Source organism: Eufriesea mexicana, unplaced genomic scaffold (assembly GCF_001483705.2).
Source record: "Eufriesea mexicana isolate 0111107269 unplaced genomic scaffold, ASM148370v2 scaffold1140, whole genome shotgun sequence".
NCBI lineage: Eukaryota > Metazoa > Arthropoda > Insecta > Hymenoptera > Apidae > Eufriesea > Eufriesea mexicana.
This window is the reverse complement of record NW_016909285.1, coordinates 785,161-806,272: the sequence shown is the minus strand read 5'-3', so window position 1 is coordinate 806,272 and position 21,112 is coordinate 785,161. Positions and strand designations below refer to the sequence as shown.

The 21,112-nt window shown below is 33.3% G+C and overlaps 1 protein-coding gene across 1 annotated transcript; it reads left to right on the top strand.

Annotated features, from left to right (window-relative positions):
• Positions 1-10,021: 10,021 nt before the first annotated feature.
• LOC108547708 (uncharacterized) lies at positions 10,022-17,683 on the top strand. Its single transcript, XM_017900332.1, has 5 exons — positions 10,022-11,155; positions 12,176-12,448; positions 13,671-13,797; positions 14,871-15,029; positions 17,562-17,683. Exons 1-5 carry the CDS (start codon positions 10,064-10,066, stop codon positions 17,681-17,683), a joined length of 1,773 nt encoding a protein of 590 aa, XP_017755821.1. The 5' UTR covers positions 10,022-10,063.
• Positions 17,684-21,112: the final 3,429 nt, after the last annotated feature.

Below are 21,112 nucleotides of genomic sequence, written 5' to 3'. Positions count from 1 at the left end.
GCGAGAGTTCTACATCATTCAAACGACCTATTACAAGCATTTTAATGACATTAATCCCAGCTGGCATTGCGAAACCATTTTGCTTCGTCCGTCCACGCTCTTCATTGTGATTTCAGTCACCTGGTTCTACGCCATTGTTTCCCGGTTGCATTTTCATCAATGACGAAAGATGTTCTTTAAAACCACAGGATCAATGGAAATTAACGAAAAAGTAAATTAAACGGAAATAAATTATTTCTCATGAAATGGTAATAAATTGTCATTATAATTGAAGATACTTGTTATATTAAATACTAATTTCAAGTACTTGAATTATCGATTTTCTTCGTTTTTTGATAAGGAGTTTGAATTTTTGTGAAATTAGAAAATATTTTTGATCGCTTCTTGAATTTTTCACAATTTTTCATGCTTCGAAATTTAATAATTAGAGGATCCCTTGTGTTGTAATCCTTTTTTGAATTTTTTCAGAATTTCAATAGTTCGCTGATTGATCGTTCTTTGTGGTAAAATTCAATTATTATTATTACCTTTTTATTTATTAGTATGAAATCTGATTTTCTTGCAGGAAAATTGAATTTTTATAAAATTCCGCCAGTTTTTCATTAGTATTTGAATTTCTCACAATTTTTGGTACTTCTGTAAATTTTAATAATTCTTTTTGAGAAAATGCAATAACTAATACATTTCTCATTTTCTGATTTTTCTGATTTTTCCGAAATTTATTGCAAATTTCGATATTTTAATGATTATCTATTCCTCGTCGTAAAATTTAATTGTTATTATTCCTTTGCCCTTTACTATTGCAAAATCTAGGTAAATCGAATTTAGTAACGTGTTAATTCAGAAAATTAATTAATTTTGCGACGTTGATGATTAGAAGACAGGTTTTAATTATGCGTGTCATAAATTTGTACTAAGAATAGGTCGATTAGTGTGAGATTAAAGAAGAAACTCGGGCTAAGTGACCATTATGTTAAAGTTTATGGTTTATTTTAAGTCACTGTTGGTGGATATTAATGGCTGATAACAGTAAGTCACGATTTTCTGTTCGTTGCATAGCTGGCCATGAATTTCTAATGCGGCATTGTCTTTTCGAATTGGTCCTTGATGAGGATCGTGCACTGCATGCGCGACAAATTTACTCGGAAATGAGCGACAAAGAAAGCTGCATTTTGCAAGACATTCTTCATTTTGACGAAAAATAATTTCTTTAATCAACGAGCTTCTAAAAACATTGAAAAAGATTCCTCGAAAATTAATTACAGATTGCAAATGAAAATAAATTACAAATACAAATATAACAATTACAAATAAATTACAAATACAAATATAATAATTACAAATACAAATATAATAATTACAAATAAATTACAAATACAAATATAATAATTACAAATAAATTACAAATACAAATATAATAATTAAAAATAAATTACAAATATAAATAAATCTCAAAGACTTCACACAGTATCAGGAAAAATAATTGTAAACAATAAAACATTTTATTAATTCATTAATAAAAATTGATGAAGAAATAAATATTAATTTATATAAATTTTGATATAAAATTATTTCGAATTTTATTCTTGAATGTATTATGTGATTTAAATCACGTGAATATTTTATTTGAACAAAATAGCTATAGCTATTTGAGAGTGTTGCATTATCCTTTGCTAATCCAGTCTTCCATTTTCGTCAAAGAAATATGTAAGTAGGTGATACTCGAGTAAATATTTCACAAAGCTATTCCAGCAATGATGAACCTGTTCGTTGTTTGGACACCTTGAAACAGTTGGACGTTTCATAGCCTTTGGAGAAATTCCGAAAGAACTTGTCGCTGTTACCCAATCTGTAACTCACAAGAAACCAAGTGTCGACATCCACACTCTTTGACCCCCCTGTTGGGTCACTCAATTTATACGTCTTCCCAATGTAAATTTCCTCCCCTCCAAACACAGAATTCTCCATAAATGCGAATTGAAAAGAATAGATTTCCTTTAAAAAGAAAATACACTAAAAGAAATACACCAAATTTCAGCAAATTAATTTTTACATCACATTACACTGTATTACACCGTATTTTAACACCGTGTCACACTTTGCACGAGAAATACCAAAAAATTGCAATTATAAATTTTATTTCGAATAATCACTTTGGTCATAAACTGATTGTTAAAATTTTAAAAAATTTATTAAAAATTTCAAAGGTATTGTAAAAATTAGTATCGAAGAAAAATAATAAAAATACGAAACAGAAAATGGACTTGCAATTAAAGAATCGAGAAATCGGATACACATCCTATATTACACTTTATATAAGAAGCAATCAAGAGTTAGCATTGCGAGTTTTATTATGAGGGATTATTTCAATCGCGGACTGATTATGTAAAATTTAGAGATATTACGAAAATGGGTATCGAAGAAAGTAAGTAAAGATTAAAATGTGAAATGAAACACGTAGATTTCATATAATTAAAAAAGAGAGAGGGAAAAGAAAATTCAATTTTATTTATATTTATTTATTTATTTTTATATTTTATTTAATTATTTTACACGAGGAATAAGTACAATTGGCATTACGAATTTCGTAATTCATTTCCATTTCGATTCTTCGGACTGGTTGCTCGTGAACTGATCACTCGAGATTGGGTAAAGGGTACAAAATGTAAAACAGAAAGGGAAAACAGGTTCGGAATTGAAACGAAAAAAGGAAATCGAGGAGCCCAATTTTGCTGAATTTATTTTTACGTATCTCATGTTACACTTTGTATAAGAAGCGTTCAGAAGTCATTGTAAATTTCGTTTTGAATCATCGATTGAATTATCGATTGTGACGTATTACAGAAATAAATATCAGAGAATGCAAAAATGGTCCGAAATACGTGCAAATTCCCACCAAAGGAAAATTATGAATGCGTTACGTTGTACTCGCCTCCGGTGCATTTCGCGAACGTGACTATATTTTTACCAGGTACGAAGCCTTTTAAAGGCTGATTTCTTGCGGTACTGTCACAGGGCAGTTACATACGATATTATGGGTCCTCGTTGACCGTCTAAAGTACCAGTATTCGCTTCTTTATTTGGTTAATTTTTAATTTGGAAGTTTTGTTCCTTTAGTTAATTTTTAATTTGGAAGTTTCGTTTGCTTACTAAATTTTTATATGGGATTTTGGTTCGTTTGATTAATTTTTAATTTGGAATTTTTATTCACTTGGTTAATTTTTAATTTCGGAGTTTTGTTCCTTTAGTTAATTTTTAATTTAAGAGTTTCGTTTGCTTATTAAATTTTAATTTGGAATTTTTATTCATTTGGTTAATTTTTAATTTGGGAGTTTTGTTTGCTTATTAAATTTTTATTTGGGATTTTGGTTCATTTAGTTAATTTTTAATTTGGAAGTTTCGTTTGCTTATTAAATTTTTATATGGGATTTTGGTTCGTTTGATTAATTTTTAATTTGGCAGTTTCATTTGCTTATTAAATTTTTATATGGGATTTTGGTTCGTTTGATTAATTTGTAATTTGGAAGTTTCGTTTGCTTATTAAATTTTTATATGGGATTTTGGTTCGTTTGATTAATTTTTAATTTGGCAGTTTCGTTTGCTCATTAAATTTTAATTTGGGATTTTTATTCATTTTGCTAATTTTTAATTTGGGATTTTTATTCATTTGGTTAATTTTTAATTTGGGAGTTTTGTTCCTTTAGTTAATTTTTAATTTAAGTGTTTCGTTTGCTTACTAAATTTTAATTTGGAATTCTTATTCATTTGGTTAATTTTTAATTTGGAATTTTTATTCACTTGGTTAATTTTTAATTTCGGAGTTTTGTTCCTTTAGTTAATTTTTAATTTAAGAGTTTCGTTTGCTTATTAAATTTTAATTTGGAATTTTTATTCATTTGGTTAATTTTTAATTTGGGAGTTTTGTTTGCTTATTAAATTTTTATTTGGGATTTTGGTTCATTTAGTTAATTTTTAATTTGGAAGTTTCGTTTGCTTATTAAATTTTAATTTGGGATTTTTATTCGTTTGGTTAATTTTTAATTTGGGAGTTTTGTTCCTTTAAACTACTTTAAACTACTTAAATGAAATCTTGACTACTAAATTTAACATCCGATGATTCGCTAAGATTAATTTTTATAGTCTTCGTGGCCGTCATTCGAATATTTCTGTATTCACTCCACGCGTACAAGGATTACATAATATTTCCTGTAATAAATTTTGGCAACGTGAGGGAGTGAATAATGTAGTAAAAGTAAAGGAATATCCTGCAATAAAACACATAAATAATAAACTACTCCTAATATGTATCTCTATAACTATAATTACCGACAATCCAAAATATTCTCAAATAAACCATAATTCTATATACACCCCTAAAACAAACAATCTTTTACCTTTTCATATTTTTAATTTTCTCTATCTTCGTATAAAAATTGTCTAATCTTCGATTACTCCATTACCTCTAACTGTCCCAAATTTTCTGATCTTTAAACTTAAACAAATTTTCCAATCACGATAATTAATTCTACAATTTTATATAATTAACGAAAGCGAATTGATGCATAGATCACAATGAACATTGCGAAAAAAGGAAAAACCAGTCCCACAATTATAATTCTTCCTATCGTAATTCCTGCAATGATCAACGCAGAAACGAAAGAAGGTTAATGCAAATGTCTTGTAAATTATTAATCGAAGACGCATCCCATCCTAGCATAAAGTTGCATCAAGAAGCATGTTGATTCCTCTGATGAACGTCTTTAATTTTTTCCGCGGTGTATTTCGCAACAGAGTCATTACACCATGAAAACTGTCGAGCAGTGAAGATTGTAAGAGAGTGCAACTGTTCATCTTCGATCATAATAGTGAAACGATTACTCCGTTTCGGGTCATAATTCGTAATTCACCCTGCTGCATGTAAATTACCCTCTGAGAGTTTCAAATTGAAAAAAGTTATTACGAGATTGAAAATTAATATTCCGATTTAATACTATTTATGCTTGTTTTCATAACGTTGATGTGATGATAAAAATATTTAATAAAAATGGCGGATATAGAAACTGAAAGGAAATATTTTTACTTTTATTGATTATTTTATTATAAATATTTTCTAGTCTCTAAAGTTTGCCATGTAAAGATTTGCAATGTGAAGAGTGAGTAATTTTACAATATTCCTTGTTTATTGCAAAATTCGTGTAATAAATATTACTATTTATGCTAGTTTTCATATCTTTGCTGTGATGATAAAAATATTTTTCATGTAAAGATTTGCAATGTGAAGAGTGAGTAATTTTACAATATTCCTTGTTTATTGCAAAATTTGTGTAATAAATATTACTATTTATGCTAGTTTTCATATCTTTGCTGTGATGATAAAAATATTTAATAAAAATGGCGGATATAGAAACTGAAAGGAAATATTTTTACTTTTATTAATTATCTTATTATAAATAATTCTGAGTCACTAAATTTTGTCATGTAAAAATTTGCAATGTGAAAAGTGAACAATTTTATAATATTCTTTGTTTATTGTAATATTCGTGTAATAAATATTACTATTTATGCTTGTTTTCATATCGTTGATGTGATGACAAAAATATTTAATAAAAATGGTAAATATAACAACTGAAAGGAAATATTTTTATTAATTATCTTGTTATAAATATTTTCGAGTCTCTAAATTTTACCATGTAAAAATTTGCAATGTGAAAAATGAGTAATTTTATAATATTCCTTGTTTATTGCAAAATTCGTGTAACAAATATAAAAACATTTGCATTCAGTATTATATAGCTGATTTTAATAGCCCCTGCAACATAGTTTTACAGCTTGCACTTCTGTCATCTGGTTATCTTCGTTTAGGTTCACGCGTAAGAAAACTGATCATACAATACGTTTTATCAAAATAACATATAGTTAATTGCAAAATTTAATAATTCATAAAAATCTAGAAGAAGCTTCGAAATATCTAAACATATTTTTAACAATAATATCAGAAGAAATGCAAAGAAGACTCTATAAACAAAACATTCCTTTCACGATTAAACTAAAAATAAAAAGAAAATGATCCAAAAAATTCTGCTTTTGTTCCATATATAAAAATCCCTTATTAAAATTAAAATCGCTTAATCAGTAATACGAATAACTCAAATTCCAATGAAGCAATCATCTCAATCATCAAATTTGTTTCCTATACGAAGTTCAGAAAGGTGTCCAAAAATATTTGCAAGCTTTTCTCTTAATTTCCAAATAAACACATTTAACATATACATTTACATAAAATAAAAAACCATGTAAAAACTTACAAAATTATTTTATATACAAAAAGGCGATAAAAGTAGCATTTCATGGTGGTAATAGCACATCCTCAGGAAATACTGAGAAGATGGTGTTCGTGAAGTCTCTGACCAGAGTGGCTATAGTTTCCTCCAACTTGGGTCTGATTTCCGCTATCACGCTGTTCCAGTTATCGTTCAAGAAGAGATTCATGGCACCGGCAAGCGTTTCGTCACCGTCGAAGAGATTGTCCAGATGCACAGTGGCATAACCTATATCGAAATCCACGTAGATGTCACCCACCGCCTGGTGAATCAACCCTGTTGCCTCGTTTTGGTAGCGTCCCAGCTGCAGGGTGACGATGGCGTCGATGTCAGTGAAGTTTCCGTGTCCTAGGCCGTTTCCTGTGATGGGTAACATCATGATCCTGCCATCCATTATGTAATTCGCCACCATTTCTAGCCGTGGGATGTAGAGCATCAGTCTGATAAGATTCTTTTCCAGGTCGACCCTGATGAAGAAAGATTAGCATTTCCTGTGAAGTAGGCTCAAATTGATTAATTACAAATTTTTTAAATAAATTTGGAATTTCCCTTCTGCTGAAAGAGTATCGTGTTAAATAGTAATAGTAATAAATATAGAAATGAAAATGGAAAGGAGAAATAGAAATGTATAGATAATTTGTCGTAGTAGAAAATCAAAATAGATGTTTTAATGTACCAAACTTAAAATAGGTAATTCAAATAGAGGATAATTTAGTATTCCAAAATCAAAGTAGGTAGTTCATATAGAAGATAATTTAATATTCCAAAATGAAAGTATAGGTAATTCAAATAGAAGATAACTTAATATTGCAAAATCAAAGTATAGGTAATTCAAATAGAAGATAATTTAATATACCAAAGTCAAAATAGTTAATTCAAATAGAAGATAATTTAATATTCCAAAATCAAGGCATAAGTAATTCAAATAGAAGATAATTTAATATTCCAAAATCAAGGTATAAGTAATTCAAATAGAAGATAATTTAATATTCCAAAATCAAAATATAGGTAATTTAAATAGAAGATAATTTAATATACCAAAGTCAAAATAGTTAATCCAAATAGAAGATAATTTAATATTCCAAAATCAAGGCATAAGTAATTTAAATAGAAAACAATTTAATATTCCAAAATTAAAGTATAGGTAATTCAAATAGAAGATAATTTAATATTCCAAAATCAAAGTATAGGTAATTTAAATAGAAGATAATTTAATATACCAAAGTCAAAATAGTTAATTCAAATAGAAAATAATTTAATATTCCAAAACCAAGGCATAAGTAATTCAAATAAAAGATAATTTAATATTCCAAAATCAAAGTAGATAATTAAAATAGAATATAATTTAATATACCAAAATCGAAATATATAATTTAATATACTATAGATACCGTAGATAATTTAATACACCATACAGCAAAATATCAATTAGAATGCAGGAACGCACCTGATGCTCTTTGGCACGAAATTGCTGCCACCGTATATGGACACGTTGTTGTACCTTGCACGAATATAGATTGGACCGGAAGATTGATCGATCTCGATCTCTTCTAGATGAAGCGGTTCACACGGTGGTATTCGAAGAGCTGGTATTCCGTGTCTCAAATATGGTTTCAAAGAATTCACACTCTGTCTTATGCACTCGTCCAAGTATGGATCACTTCGATGACATATCTTCAAGAACGATGCTGAAGAAAATAAAACACTCTCTATTCGCTTCAACTAAAATATACAATTTAATAAATTTGCATTTTTTTGCAAATTTAATTAATTTATATTTCTTCCAAATTTAACGAATTTTATATTTTAAGCCACGAAATATATTATTTCTGAGCATCATCATTGCACAATGAGTATCATAAATTGTGTGAACAATGATTTCAATTTTATTCTATTTATTATTCTTAATTCAATTTCGAGACTACGTCCTTTTTATTTTCTTTATCTCGGATATAAATCCAAGTATTATATTATGAAGGCTGTTTATTAGCCTTCAACCTTACCCAGAATTCAAGTCAGACCTGGATTCTTTCTACGTAGATCGCATGATTTTCTGTACGATTCATCGCGAATTAGAACGTTCTAGATGCATTGATATCTACATACCGGGTATCTTGAAAGTATTGTATTATTACAATTATCTTTTCCACCACAATGCAAAAATACTATAAAAATAAAATCCCTATTATTTTTAAAGCAACTTAATCATCGGTTTCATTTAAAATTAAAGATATAGTATATGCTGGTTCTACAATATTGATTCCAATTCTTTTGTTTGTACATGTACATTATTATAATAAATTATTAACACATTATAATTTGATTGAATTTTGATTGTTAAAAATTTGATATATTTTCATAAATAATATGTGCTATATTTTTATTGGACATTTAAATTAATTAATCAACCAAATTTTAGTCAAGATATAGTGTGTTAATAATTTATTGATATATATTTTTAATCTTCACATTCCTAATGATATTTATACAGGATGAACACAGAAAAATTGAAAATACCGTGAAAAGGGTTAGTATTTGTGAGTAGGAAAACGGTATAGTCATTTGGGGTATACTCTTCTTCATGCATAATACTGAAAGCTATTAATTATTAATTATATTTCTAAATAAAATAATAGAAAATTAAAGAAACTGTGTTTGTACAAATTATTTTTATTTCATGTCATTCAGTATCCTATTTTTTAGCAGCCACCCTGTATTATAAAAATTTCCCAAGCTAAAAGGATCTGTCAGCTAACGAATGATCTAATTACCAGATCAATTAACCACACCAACGACCAATTATTCCACCTTACTTTCTCGAGAAACAGAAAATTTCAACTATTCCTTCGACGGCTCCTTTATCACGCATCGAAACCTAGCCTCACCTTCACCCAAAAACCGTCATCGCACAACCCCGTAGAGACATTTGCAGCGACCTTCCCACCCAAACCACCGACAAAGCTCGCCATTAAGCGCAGAGTCGCGGGTACCATACCCGCTGCGATGTACATTTAAGAACAACCGATTACATCACATCGAACAGCTCCAGTGGCGCTATTTGCGGCGCTATTTGCGGCTTTTTAGACCCGCGAGCCACCATAACGTCTTCCACTTAAGGTCGGGGAAGGACCTTGCCCTCTATAGCTTCGCAACGGGAGCAAAACGCGAGGGGACGCTGGCCGAGCGACTAGAAGAGGAGAGAAGAAGGTATACACACGTCTAGAGAGATCACCTAGTTAACGAACGTCACAAGAATCCGTGGTCCATGGCCCAGATCCTGTGCCCTTCCACGTAGCTGTATAAAACCGTCGGCCAGACGCATCATCCACTCGCGATCGCCGCTTTTGCACGAGCACACGCCCGAAGAGGAACACATCGAATAGCTTAACAGTGACTGTAATGTCTGTGGAGGGACTCGGTAGTCCGGTCTGGGTGTGCGACTGATCGAGAACAGCCTGGAGGAGCAACGAATCGTCGGTCCAGGGGCTAAAGTGTTGATGTGCGCCGCCCTCTTCTGCTTCTTGCTGCTCTTCGTCGTGGTCGCCATTGTGGTTCTCTTGCTAGTCAAGCCTGTTTACATCTGGGAGGTACAAGCCGTGGAATAGAAGCCTTCTAGGAGACTTCTGACCAATTTTCAAGGGTCTGTGTGTCATCAAACATAGTCAAACGAATCTAGAGACACTGAAGCGTCGAACATCCGATTCTAGGGTACTAATCCCAGGAAAAAAGTATAAATACACGTCATGTCGAAGGTTACTATTGTAATATACCTAACTCTGAGTCTATTAGCCCTGGCAAACTGCCAGGGATCCCTCTTGGAGATGTCCCAGCAGCTCTGGACGAAGCTTCTGACAGGAGGCTTCTCCAAGGCAGGGAAACTAGACCCGTTAAAGGTCCCAGTGATCAAGGTGGACCAATCCGAAGGTAACACCAGCTACAGGATAATCCTGAGGAACGTGGAGATCATTGGACTGAACGAGTCTACCTTGGACAGCATCCACATAGACCGAGGTCGACTGAAGTCGAACCTGAGCGAGTTAGAGGCTGGCTACGTGAGCTACAGCGACCTCAGGGACCTGGACTCGATCAGATACAGGTTCCACACGCTGATCAAGGAACCGAAACAGCAGAACGAGAGCTTCGAGGCTATAGTCTCTGCTACCAATCAGGAGAGCAAGCTCGTGGCCAGTCCCAGGGAGCAGGAGAGCCAGTTCGAGAGGATCAGACAGTACGATCCCTTCTTGATGAAGATACAAGCAGAGAAGATGAAGGAACCCGTGACCGATCGTGCTACAAACGATCGTGAGACCCAACACAAGACTAGTTTCGGGCCTTTCAGCATGGAGGGTGCGAAAGTCCTTTCGAAATCGGAGACCAGTCGCATTATCGAGAATATCAGGTACCCCTCTGACGTCCAGATGATCTATGCCATGAGTGCCATGAATTCTGGACTGGACTCGGGCAACTACCAGCAGAAGGATGTGTTCGGCAGGCCCAGGCCGGCTTATTATGCTAGTCAGAGCAGGGAGGAGAGTAAGCAGGGTCAAAGGAGTGAGAATTTTGGAAACAGAAGGACGCAGGAGAGTCACGAAGACGCGGAGACCTCTGCGTCTGAGAACGTGGAGAGTACAGCGAAGGCTCACAGCTTCGTTCCTGGGTACACTGGCAGGCAACAGGTGTACCGTGAAGAGTCCAAGCGTGTGGAGAAGCAGCCAGGTTATATCGACATCGTCTACGCGGATGGACAGAAAAATGGCGGCGTGAGACGATTCGGAAACGACAGGATCGAGTCTAAGGAGGATGCCAGAGTGTTTGCCGTGAGGGATTCCGCAAAGGTACGAAAGGGAGTAAATTTAAATGTCTTAAAAATATTTCCTAGGAAGGGATAAGATTAATTTGACAATTTATTTCACGAGAATGCAATTTTGTGCGTTCCTTTTTCATTTGATGCAAGTCTATTACGTCTTCTTGCTACTTCTGATGCGAGTTTACAATAGAAAGTGATATAGATGGAGATAAAATTCACTTTTCCATAGCTTCCTGTTGGTGCTGACGTAATTGGTGCGATAATGATATAATTTTTCGTTAACTGTTAATCTTCGAGAATTTATGTATTCTTATTATTGATAAATATTAATTCGAGATCGTAGATGAGGTCCAAGGATTAACTTGGCTGCGTTATTATCTTAAATTATTATTTATGTATTAATTCCAGACAAATTTTAGCCTTACAAATTTCTTGAATAATTGTTAACGATACGTACTAACTTCTAATATATATTAATATGTAAAAATTTTGCAAAGTAGCTTTTGAAATCAGGTAAGAATCTGACAAAATCCCAAGAATCTCTGAGGTATCACGTTCAGCACTTGAATGATCAAATTAGCCAAGATTTCGCAGACTTTTCATTTAAAGAAACGCGTTTGCCTTTAGTTAAATTATCGCAGGCTTTCATTGGGGTAGGAAGATAATTATACCTATATATGTTCACCGTGGGACTTTAATTATCGTTACCTGTCCACGCGCAATACCTCTACCGTCAGAAGAGTACCGCCAGTGGTTCTCAAGCAGCTCGGAAGGAAGCTTAAAAATGCCGAAAATTGCGCTAGAAAAGCCTGGAAGAAAACTAGGAAGAAACAATAGAGCGTTTAGATAAATCACGAGGAAAGTAACAAGTACTCATATCCTGCAATTTCACGCGGGTTTCATTAGCCACGAGCGCCATAACAGCAATTTACTAACAGAAATTGCTATCGCTACCTTCGCCCATAAGATATTCCTGTTAACAAGTCCACCTTTATACCTTCATCTTTTCTCCCGTGGCTGCAATAAGGCAGTTAACTTATGTAAACAGGATATCGTCGAGAATAAACGGGTTATTAGTCGCAACTGTACCGAGGGAGAATCCTTGACGAAGAGGAACGATGCAGTTAAGGCTGCAGCTGAGGCCAAGAAGCTGGATGGCTTGTCCAGATACGCGAGGAACTATCAGGAGAAGCAAGGATACTTCGAGGAAGGGATGCAGTTGGTCTATCATTACGGTGGGATGGATGCTAAGGATCCTGGCCAGGAGAAACTCGCCCAGGGCGCTAGGCACAAGCGTGCTCATGGAGGAAATGATACCGATGTGAGCACTTTCTTCTTTTCTTCTTTTCTTCTTAGGGAAGAAGGTTGTTACGTGCGCCACTTTTCTGTTTTCGAGGGAAACGCGTATTAGAAATTTAAAAATAGGAAAATCCCATTGGTAGAAGATGGAAAAGGTAGTTTATAGATCTGAGTTGATGGATCAATAGCTTTCTAGTGAAGGAATTCCACCATTTTGAAGATGCAGTGGAAAAGGTAGTTATATGGACCACTGTTCTGTTTTCGAGGAAAATGCGTATTAAAAATACAAAAGTACGAAAATCCCATTGGTCGAATGTGGAAAAGATAGTTCCTAAATTTGAGTTGGTGGATCGATAGTTTTCTAGTGAGAAGCTTCCACCATTTTGAAGATACAGTGGAAAAGGTGGTTACATCGATCATTGTTTTGTTTTCGAGGGAATCTCATTTTATAAATACAAAAGTACGAAAATTCCATTGGTAGAATGTGGAAAAGATAGTTCCTAAATTGGAGTTGGTGGATCAATAGCTTTCCAGTAAAGGAATTCCACCATTTTGAAGATACAATGGAAAAGGTATCACATGAACCACTGTTCTATTTTTGAGGAAAACACGTATTAGAAATATAAAAATACGAAAATTCCATTGATAAAAGATCAAAATGGTAGTTCATAGATCTGACAATGAGATGTATTGATAGCTTTCCAGTGAGAGATTTCCACCATTTTGAAGATACAAAGAAAAAGATAGGAATATAGACCTCTTAGCTGTTCCTGGGTAAAATATATATGAAAAATATAAAAATCAGATTGGTAAAAGTTGAAAATGATAGTTTACAAATCTGAGATGATGTATCGATAGATTTCCCCTAACAAAATTCCACTATAATCAAAAAGATGATTTTCTAAAAATTTATTGATAATTAAATTTGAGAAAATGGACCAGGAGTATGTACCATAGCTGAAACGATAAAAAAGCATAATCAATAGTATAGATTTAAATATAGATAATATAGATTATATAGATTTATAAATATAAGAGAATAGATATAGATGAAGAATATAGATTTTGTCATTTTCTTTACCTTTATAGTAAACGTTCACGTAAAAATTCCAAAATTATCTGAAACAGAAAATATCAAAAAATTAAAAAATGGGAACAATAGTATAAGTAGTATAAATCTCGTACCTTTTGATGAGTGTCTCTGGATTGTTCACCGAATTTTTCTCATGCTCGTAATCTTTAAGGACGACGTGATGCACGTTGTTATGAGGATCAGGGTGCCTCTGCTTCGCGTGAAGTCGGATTATCAGCTGATAGGGAAGGTTGGACAGCAACCGGTGAGAGGAAGTGGACAGTTCAATGGCAACTTCAGTGAGTAGACTCTTTGAATCATCAGGATCGTTCATAGAAAAAAAATAAATGCATTTTCTCATTTTGCTGATTAACTTTCGCAATTTTTCATAATGTTGAGGAAGGTACACTTGTAATATAATTAAAAAAGGTACAAAAGTGTATCCTGGCATTTTAATGAGTGAGTGAACTCAGTGGTAAGTGCAATAAATTCTTCGGGTCTTCAAAATCATCGATGGAGAAAGATAAATGTATATTCTCACTTATTAATGGAAATTTATAAAATTAATATGGGTTAATAAAAAGGAAATATTTTATTTTATTTTATTTCAAAGGAGTAGCAAGTATTGTAATTTACAGCTGAAATGGTGTACAAAAGTGTATCCTGGCATTTTAATGAGTGAGTGAACTCAGTGGTAAGTGCAATAAATTCTAGGAGTCTTCAAAATCATCGATGGAGAGAGATAAATATATATTCTCACTTATTAATGGAAATTTATAAAATTAATATGGGTTAATAAAAAGGAAATACTTTATTTTATTTTATTTCAAAGGAGTAGCAAGTATTGCAATTTACAGCTGAAATGGTTGGTAACATCACAATTAAATATGGATCATTTAAAATGAAATATTTTATTTTATTTTATTTTATTTCAAAGGAGTAGCAAATATTTTAATTTGTAGTCGAGAAGGTTGATAATTTCACGACTGAATGTGGGTCATTTAAAATGAAATATTTTATTTTATTTTATTTTATTTCAAAGGAATATCAAATATTGTAATTTGCTGCAGAGGAAATTAGTGACATCAAGATTGAATGTCGGACATTTAAAATGAAATATTTTATTTTATTTTATTTCAAAGGAGTAGCAAATATTGTCATTTGTAATTGAGAAGATTGATAATTTCACGACTGAATGTGGGTCATTTAAAATGAAATATTTTATTTTATTTTATTTTATTTCAAAGGAGTAGCAAATATTGTAATTTGTAATTGAGAAGGTTGATAATTTCACGATTGAATCTGGGTCATTTAAAATGAAATATTTTATTTTATTTTATTTCAAAGGAATAGCAAGTATTGTAATTTGCAGCTGAGGTGGTTGGTAACTTCACGATTGAAATGAAGAAAGCTAGAGGCCAGGACGTCCTAATCGTTCGTGCAGCAAGGAGCAAATTAGGTTCCAAAGAGCAGAAGGTCTCCTTTCAGGGAATGGACGAGCAGGGTCCAGTGAAATCGGTTATCGGTCATGGTGAGTGTATTTCTTATCTTACGTATACCTCACTTAACCCTTCGTTCCTCTAGCTGCGGCCACAGGTGCCAGTTTACGTAAGATCCACTTAAAAAATGTCCCACTTCCTCGAGGAAAGATCATTTTCTAAGTTATCCATCTTTCCAGCTCGTTGACATTCTGACTTAAAAAATGATTACGAAAATTGTAATCAAAAAACAAAATGTTCTATATATCGTTATCAAAGTAAATCAGTTAAGAAATACTCGACAAAATAATAAATGCAATAAAATATAGAATATTCTATAAATTAAATTAGCAAAATTGTAACAAAAGAAAATGTTGAAAATTTAGCTAATTAAATTTTCTAAATTCCATAAATTAAATTTTAAATATTAAAAATGGGTTTATTCAAAAACTACGTTAATCAATTCACAAATAGCTATTCGAATATTAATTAAAATTGAAAAATTATGCTATTCCATAAATTAAATTTGCATTGATGAGAATATTGGGTGAAGTTACTTGGATTGATTGAAAAATTGGGATAATAGGAGTGACATAATTCGTGGACGTGAACAAATTGGTAAGGAGAATGAGAGTCGAAATGGCAAGCGACAACAAAGCCGGTTCGAGACATTATGTAAAAGCTCCTTCGTCTGTTCTCGTTACGTCACGGAACCGGTGTTCTTCCGTAATTAGCAGGTGTCGTGAAAAACGCTGGAGAAAAGTGGAATTCTACGGTGGAAAGCGACGTAAGTCGATCTAAAAGTTGCTATTGACTATTGACGAAGTCAAGTTGGATGTTCCATGCTTAAATTGCGGAACGTCGAGTGCATGTACGTGCGTACAGTTATATAACACATGGTACTCACTGAAAGAAAATTCACTTCCTTTCAAAAGGGTGAAACGTGTAATCGATGAATTCTTTCCTATTGTTTCACTGTTTATTCATAACCTTTCGCATCTTTTCGTAATTTGCATGTTCACTTTGACAATGGTTTTTAGAAATATTAAGGAAACAATACTACTAGGTGCCATTTTCAATTCCCACTTTCTTTTAAATTATGAAATTATCATGAATCGAGTGATTTTGTTAATTCGCACCTTTTTGGAAAATTATGAAATTGTTATAAATTAGGTACCATTTCCAATTAGTATTCTTTTAAAAGATTGGCAAAATTTTTGTGAATTATTGTAGATACCATTTTTAATTCATATTCTCATTTTCAATGGAATGGAACAAAATAATGGAATTAATTTTGTTTATATTTTCTTTTAATTTTATTAGATTTTTAAATCTAATAAATCTAGAATCTAAACCAGCGATTCTCAATCTCTTCCTTTGAAAACAATTCTACTGATATTCATATAATCAAGTCACGTATTCCTTTGTATCATAGTTGGTGAGTCCTTTCTGTAGGATACTGCATTATGCATAATTCTTTAATTTAATATTATTTGGCTCGTCTCACCCACCAGGAGTGTAATATACGTTGCAAATGTCTGATCTAAACCATGATGTACAAAATGTAGAAAAATTCAATGTACCATCAATAGTACATACACCATAAGGTTCACAGCCACTGATCTAATCAACTTTAAGAAATTTTCATAATTTTCCTTTGTCACAAATTTTTTCAAAGTCTCCCATGACTATTATAACACTAACGAAACCTTTCCAATATACAAAAATCCCATAATCTCAGCAGCAGTGATTCAAGAGATACTTATCATACAATCTTCCCAAAAATTTAATTCCCTATTACGAATTCTTAAATTATCATAACACTAATAAACTCTGGCAATATATTATACAAAAGTCCCATAACCTGAGCATCACTGATCCAACCGATACTTGTCTTACAACCTTCCCAAAACTGTAATTCCCTATTACGAATTCTTAAATTATCATAACACTAATAAACTCTGGCAATATATTATACAAAAGTCCCATAACCTGAGCATCAATGATCCAAACGATACTTGTCATACAACCTTCTCAAAAGTTTAATTCCCCATTTCGAATTTTCAAATTATCATAATACCATCATACATTCCTAATACATCATACAATACTCCTATATCCTAAGCATCACTGATCCAAACGATACTTGTCATAGGAAAATTCTCAAAAATTTCCCAATTGGAAAAATATTTAATTGCCCATTTCGAGTTGTCAAATTATTCTAACCCCCTTTAGACACTCGCGATATATTATAGAAAAATCCCATAAAACCCTATTGCAACTCCCACCGTCCCGGATCGATTATTCCTCGACAAAGCACCTCGACTACCAAGCTATTTTGCCAAAGCCTCGCTTCGTTTGCAACGAGGATCCGTTTCCTTGGCCATCAGGCCGCCATGCTTGGCGCATTACTAGGAAACAATGGAAGAAAGTAAAAGTGGCCGGGTGTATTGACATCGATGGAGCGAGGTAAAAGCGTGTCCGCTTTCAGCGGACGTCTTAATGCACCCCATGAGCCATCCATCCGCGATGTCCAGCGTATTAACTCGCTTAATAATAGATTCACGATTGACTTTCGTCCGTAGGCTTGATGGCTGCGGAGGCGGTAGCCGCCATGTTGGCCGACGACCTGGCTACCAAGGCCCTCAGCGACCAAACGGCGGACGCGATGATTTACAGGATGTACAAAAACCTTCCGGTCAATTAGCCCGCAGTCGAGGACAGACTGCCGTTCATCTGGACTTTCGTGACTCAGACAGGTCCAAGCTGTGTAACGTAGATCGTCGTATAGTGCTCAAAATAATTCTTTCCTGCGAGGGTGGAGTGGTTTATTGCGGATCAAGGACTTAGGAGGAGCAAACTGCTCGATGGGATCGAGGTTCTCGTCTTCGAGATGTTCGCGTTTGCTCGACGTCGTTACAGATGGAGATCTGTTAAACGACGAAGGGGTTCTGACGAAGGGGTCTTCAGCGGAAGATTAATTGTTAGAATAAATGAGAATATTGGGAATTATGATTATTTTAGAGTAAAGTGGTTTGTTGTAGTTTTGGGAGTCAAGAAAGGTAGGATTTAGGACAGGGATTTTTGAATTATTCTAATGTCATAAAGGAAGAAGATTTTTTGAAGGAGTAGGGCTTTTTAATCAGGTGGTTTATTGTGAAAATAGGAGAAGGGTTAAAAATATTTTAAGGGTGAATAGGTTATTGAGAATGGAATACAACTTATGGCTTTGGTAATTAGAGAAATTAGAAATTGGGATGAGGATCTTTGTTTTTGAGAATTTTGGATTTGTTTCACACTGTTGGAGGGTTTTCCTAGATAATGGTACAGGGTTAAAAATAGTTTAAGGGTGAATAGGTTATTGAGAATGGAATACAACTTATGGCTTTGGTAATTAGAGAAATTAGAAATTGGGATGAGGATCTTTGTTTTTGAGAATTTTGGATTTGTTTCACACTGTTGGAGGGTTTTCCTAGATAATGGTACAGGGTTAAAATAGTTTAAGGGTGAATAGGTTATTGAGAATGGAATACACTTTGTGGCTTTGGTAATAAGAAAAATTGGGGTTTGGGATGGGAATTTTTATTTTTGAGAATTTTGGATTTGTTTGACACTGTTAGAGGGTTTTCCTAGATAATGGTACAGGGTTAAAAATATTTTAAAAATACAACTTATGGCTTTGGTAATTAGAGAAATTAGAGATTCAGATGAGGATCTTTATTTTTGAGAATTTTGGATTTGTGTGATGCTCTTAGAGGGTTTCCTTAGATAATGGTACGGGGTTAAAAATATTTTAAGAGTGAATAGGTTATTGAGAATGGAATACAACTTATGGCTTTGGTAATTAGGGAAATTAAAAATTGGGATGAAGATCTTTATTTTTGAGAATTTTGGATTTGTTTGACACTCTCAGAGGGATTTTCTAGATAATAGTACGAGTTTAATTAAGCGATTTAATTCGAGGGTAAGTAAACGAGGAGTTTATGGTTATTTTGAGCGTTATATGAAACATGAAAATATTCGAAGGATTAAATAACAATAACTATTAAAAATTTTTGAAGACTTACAACGAGATCACTCGAAGCGATATATAACATTTCTTTAAGCAATCTTCTCGATTATTAATGAATAATTGCATGTTTTTGTTTATTCGCATTATTTATTTATTACGTTGACTATACTACCAATGAATCGTTAACTAATTAGTATTATTATACTCATAACCATAACAATATACCATAACTTCTGTAACATAGCTGACACTAACCACTATAAAATGTCACACGTATATTTATTACTCACACGTTTCACATTACATACGCAAGATGTATTACACACTTTAAGATGGTTTAATCTAATTAGCATAATTCGTGCCCCTATTTCCCATTTCGATTACTCGATTTAGTTTCTCGATCCAAATTTCTGAATCTCCTTAATATAACCGCACAAAAAGAAAAAGAAATTTGATTTTTCCCCCAAAATTTTTATCCAGTACCAAGGTACCAACTTCTAAGGGGCAATCTGAGTCTTTGGAAAGCACTATAATTCCCCTTCGTCGCTTTCTCCGCCCAAAACAGACATCCTAATTCTGTCCTTTTCCAAAATAGGATTTTTCGACTCCAAAATAGGAAATTTAATTGTTTCCAAAAAATCTGAGTTCGGTACCGAAACAAGAACTTCTAGAGGGCAAACTGAGTCTTCGGGGTACGAGGAATCACTATAATTCCCTTTCCAAGCGTCGCTATCTCCTTCACATCCTAATTCTGTCCTTTTCCAAAATAGGATTTTTCGACTCAAAAATAAGAAATTTGGTTCTTTCCAAAAAAAATCTCAGTCCAGTACTAAAGCACGAACTTCTAGAGGGCAAACTAAGTCTTCGGGGCACGAGAAATCACTATAATTCCCTTTCCAAGCGTCGTTTTCTCCTTCACATCCTAATTCTATCCTTTTCCAAAATCGGATTTTTCGACTCAAAAATAAGAAATTTGGTTCTTTTCAAAAAATCTCAGTTCAGTACTAAAGCACGAACTTCTAGAGGGCAAACTAAGTCTTCGGGGCACGAGAAATCACTATAATTCCCTTTCCAAGCGTCGCTTTCTCCGTCCAAGACAGACATCCTAATTCTATCCTTTCCCAGAATCGGATTTTTCGGCTCGAAAACACGAACTTCCAGTCTACCCGAGATCAAAGCGATTCGGTTCACGTGCTTTCCACGCTCGACCTTTGCTTCTGCACCGGAAACTCGACCATGCAGCCCCGAGTTGTGTCACGGTGCGGTTGCGGTGGTTCGCAAACGGGTTCTCGAACGTTACGTACCATTTGCACCAATCGCGGAACCAGCCAGGATTCCTCTCTCATTTTACATAATCGCATTTGGGAAATTCAACGAGTCTGCAGGGAAAGTAGCTGTCAAACGCGTACAAATTTCGCGGATACGAAAGGTTCTATAGATCTTTTCTTCCAATTTTTGATCGATTGGGCGATCTTGATTTGCTCCTCGGATTTTCGTCGATGTCGATATGGGTTTGAGAATTAGATACTTGGGATCTAACACGATTTTAGATATTACGTGAATTTTTCGAATAATTTTTATAATTTTGGTCACCATGCTTACATTAAATCTACGATAAAAATATTCGGGAATCTTTGATCGATTTTTGTGGAATAATTAGATCCATATGGGATTAAGGTAATTCATAGTTTGCTTTTTCAACCCTTTTGTTGGGATATTTCAGGTATTACATAATAGAGGTTTGCAGATTTTCGATATTTACATGACAAAATTATACGAACACTACACCTGTTATAAGCAGTCAGGTTAAAAAAGAAAATCAATTAATTTTTTTAAATTAGATTCCTTTTCTAAATTGAAATAAAAGAATGCAGTAAGGAGAAATTAATTAAAATTAATTAAAATTTAATTAAAATTAATTACAATTTTTTAATGGTTATTTTGACTGGATAGTCTTGATGTTAAATGTAACGCGTGTCCATAAAATAAATATCAGTCGTGTGTTCGTCAGGTGTATAATAAATTTCGATTATAGTTATGAGCGATATTGATATCTGGAGTCTTCTTTTGGATGATGATCGAAGATGGTGTGGCCACAGTTTTATGCATGATAGTCGAAGTCTG

Excerpts from the sequence above, each read along its gene's own strand:
- LOC108547708 (XM_017900332.1), top strand. The coding sequence starts at position 10,064 with ATGTCGAAGGTTACTATTGTAATATACCTAACTCTGAGTCTATTAGCC. Across the intron at positions 11,156-12,175 it reads CCGTGAGGGATTCCGCAAAG|GATATCGTCGAGAATAAACG; the intron begins GTACGAAAGGGA and ends TTATGTAAACAG. Across the intron at positions 13,798-14,870 it reads ACAGTTCAATGGCAACTTCA|CTGAGGTGGTTGGTAACTTC; the intron begins GTGAGTAGACTC and ends TGTAATTTGCAG.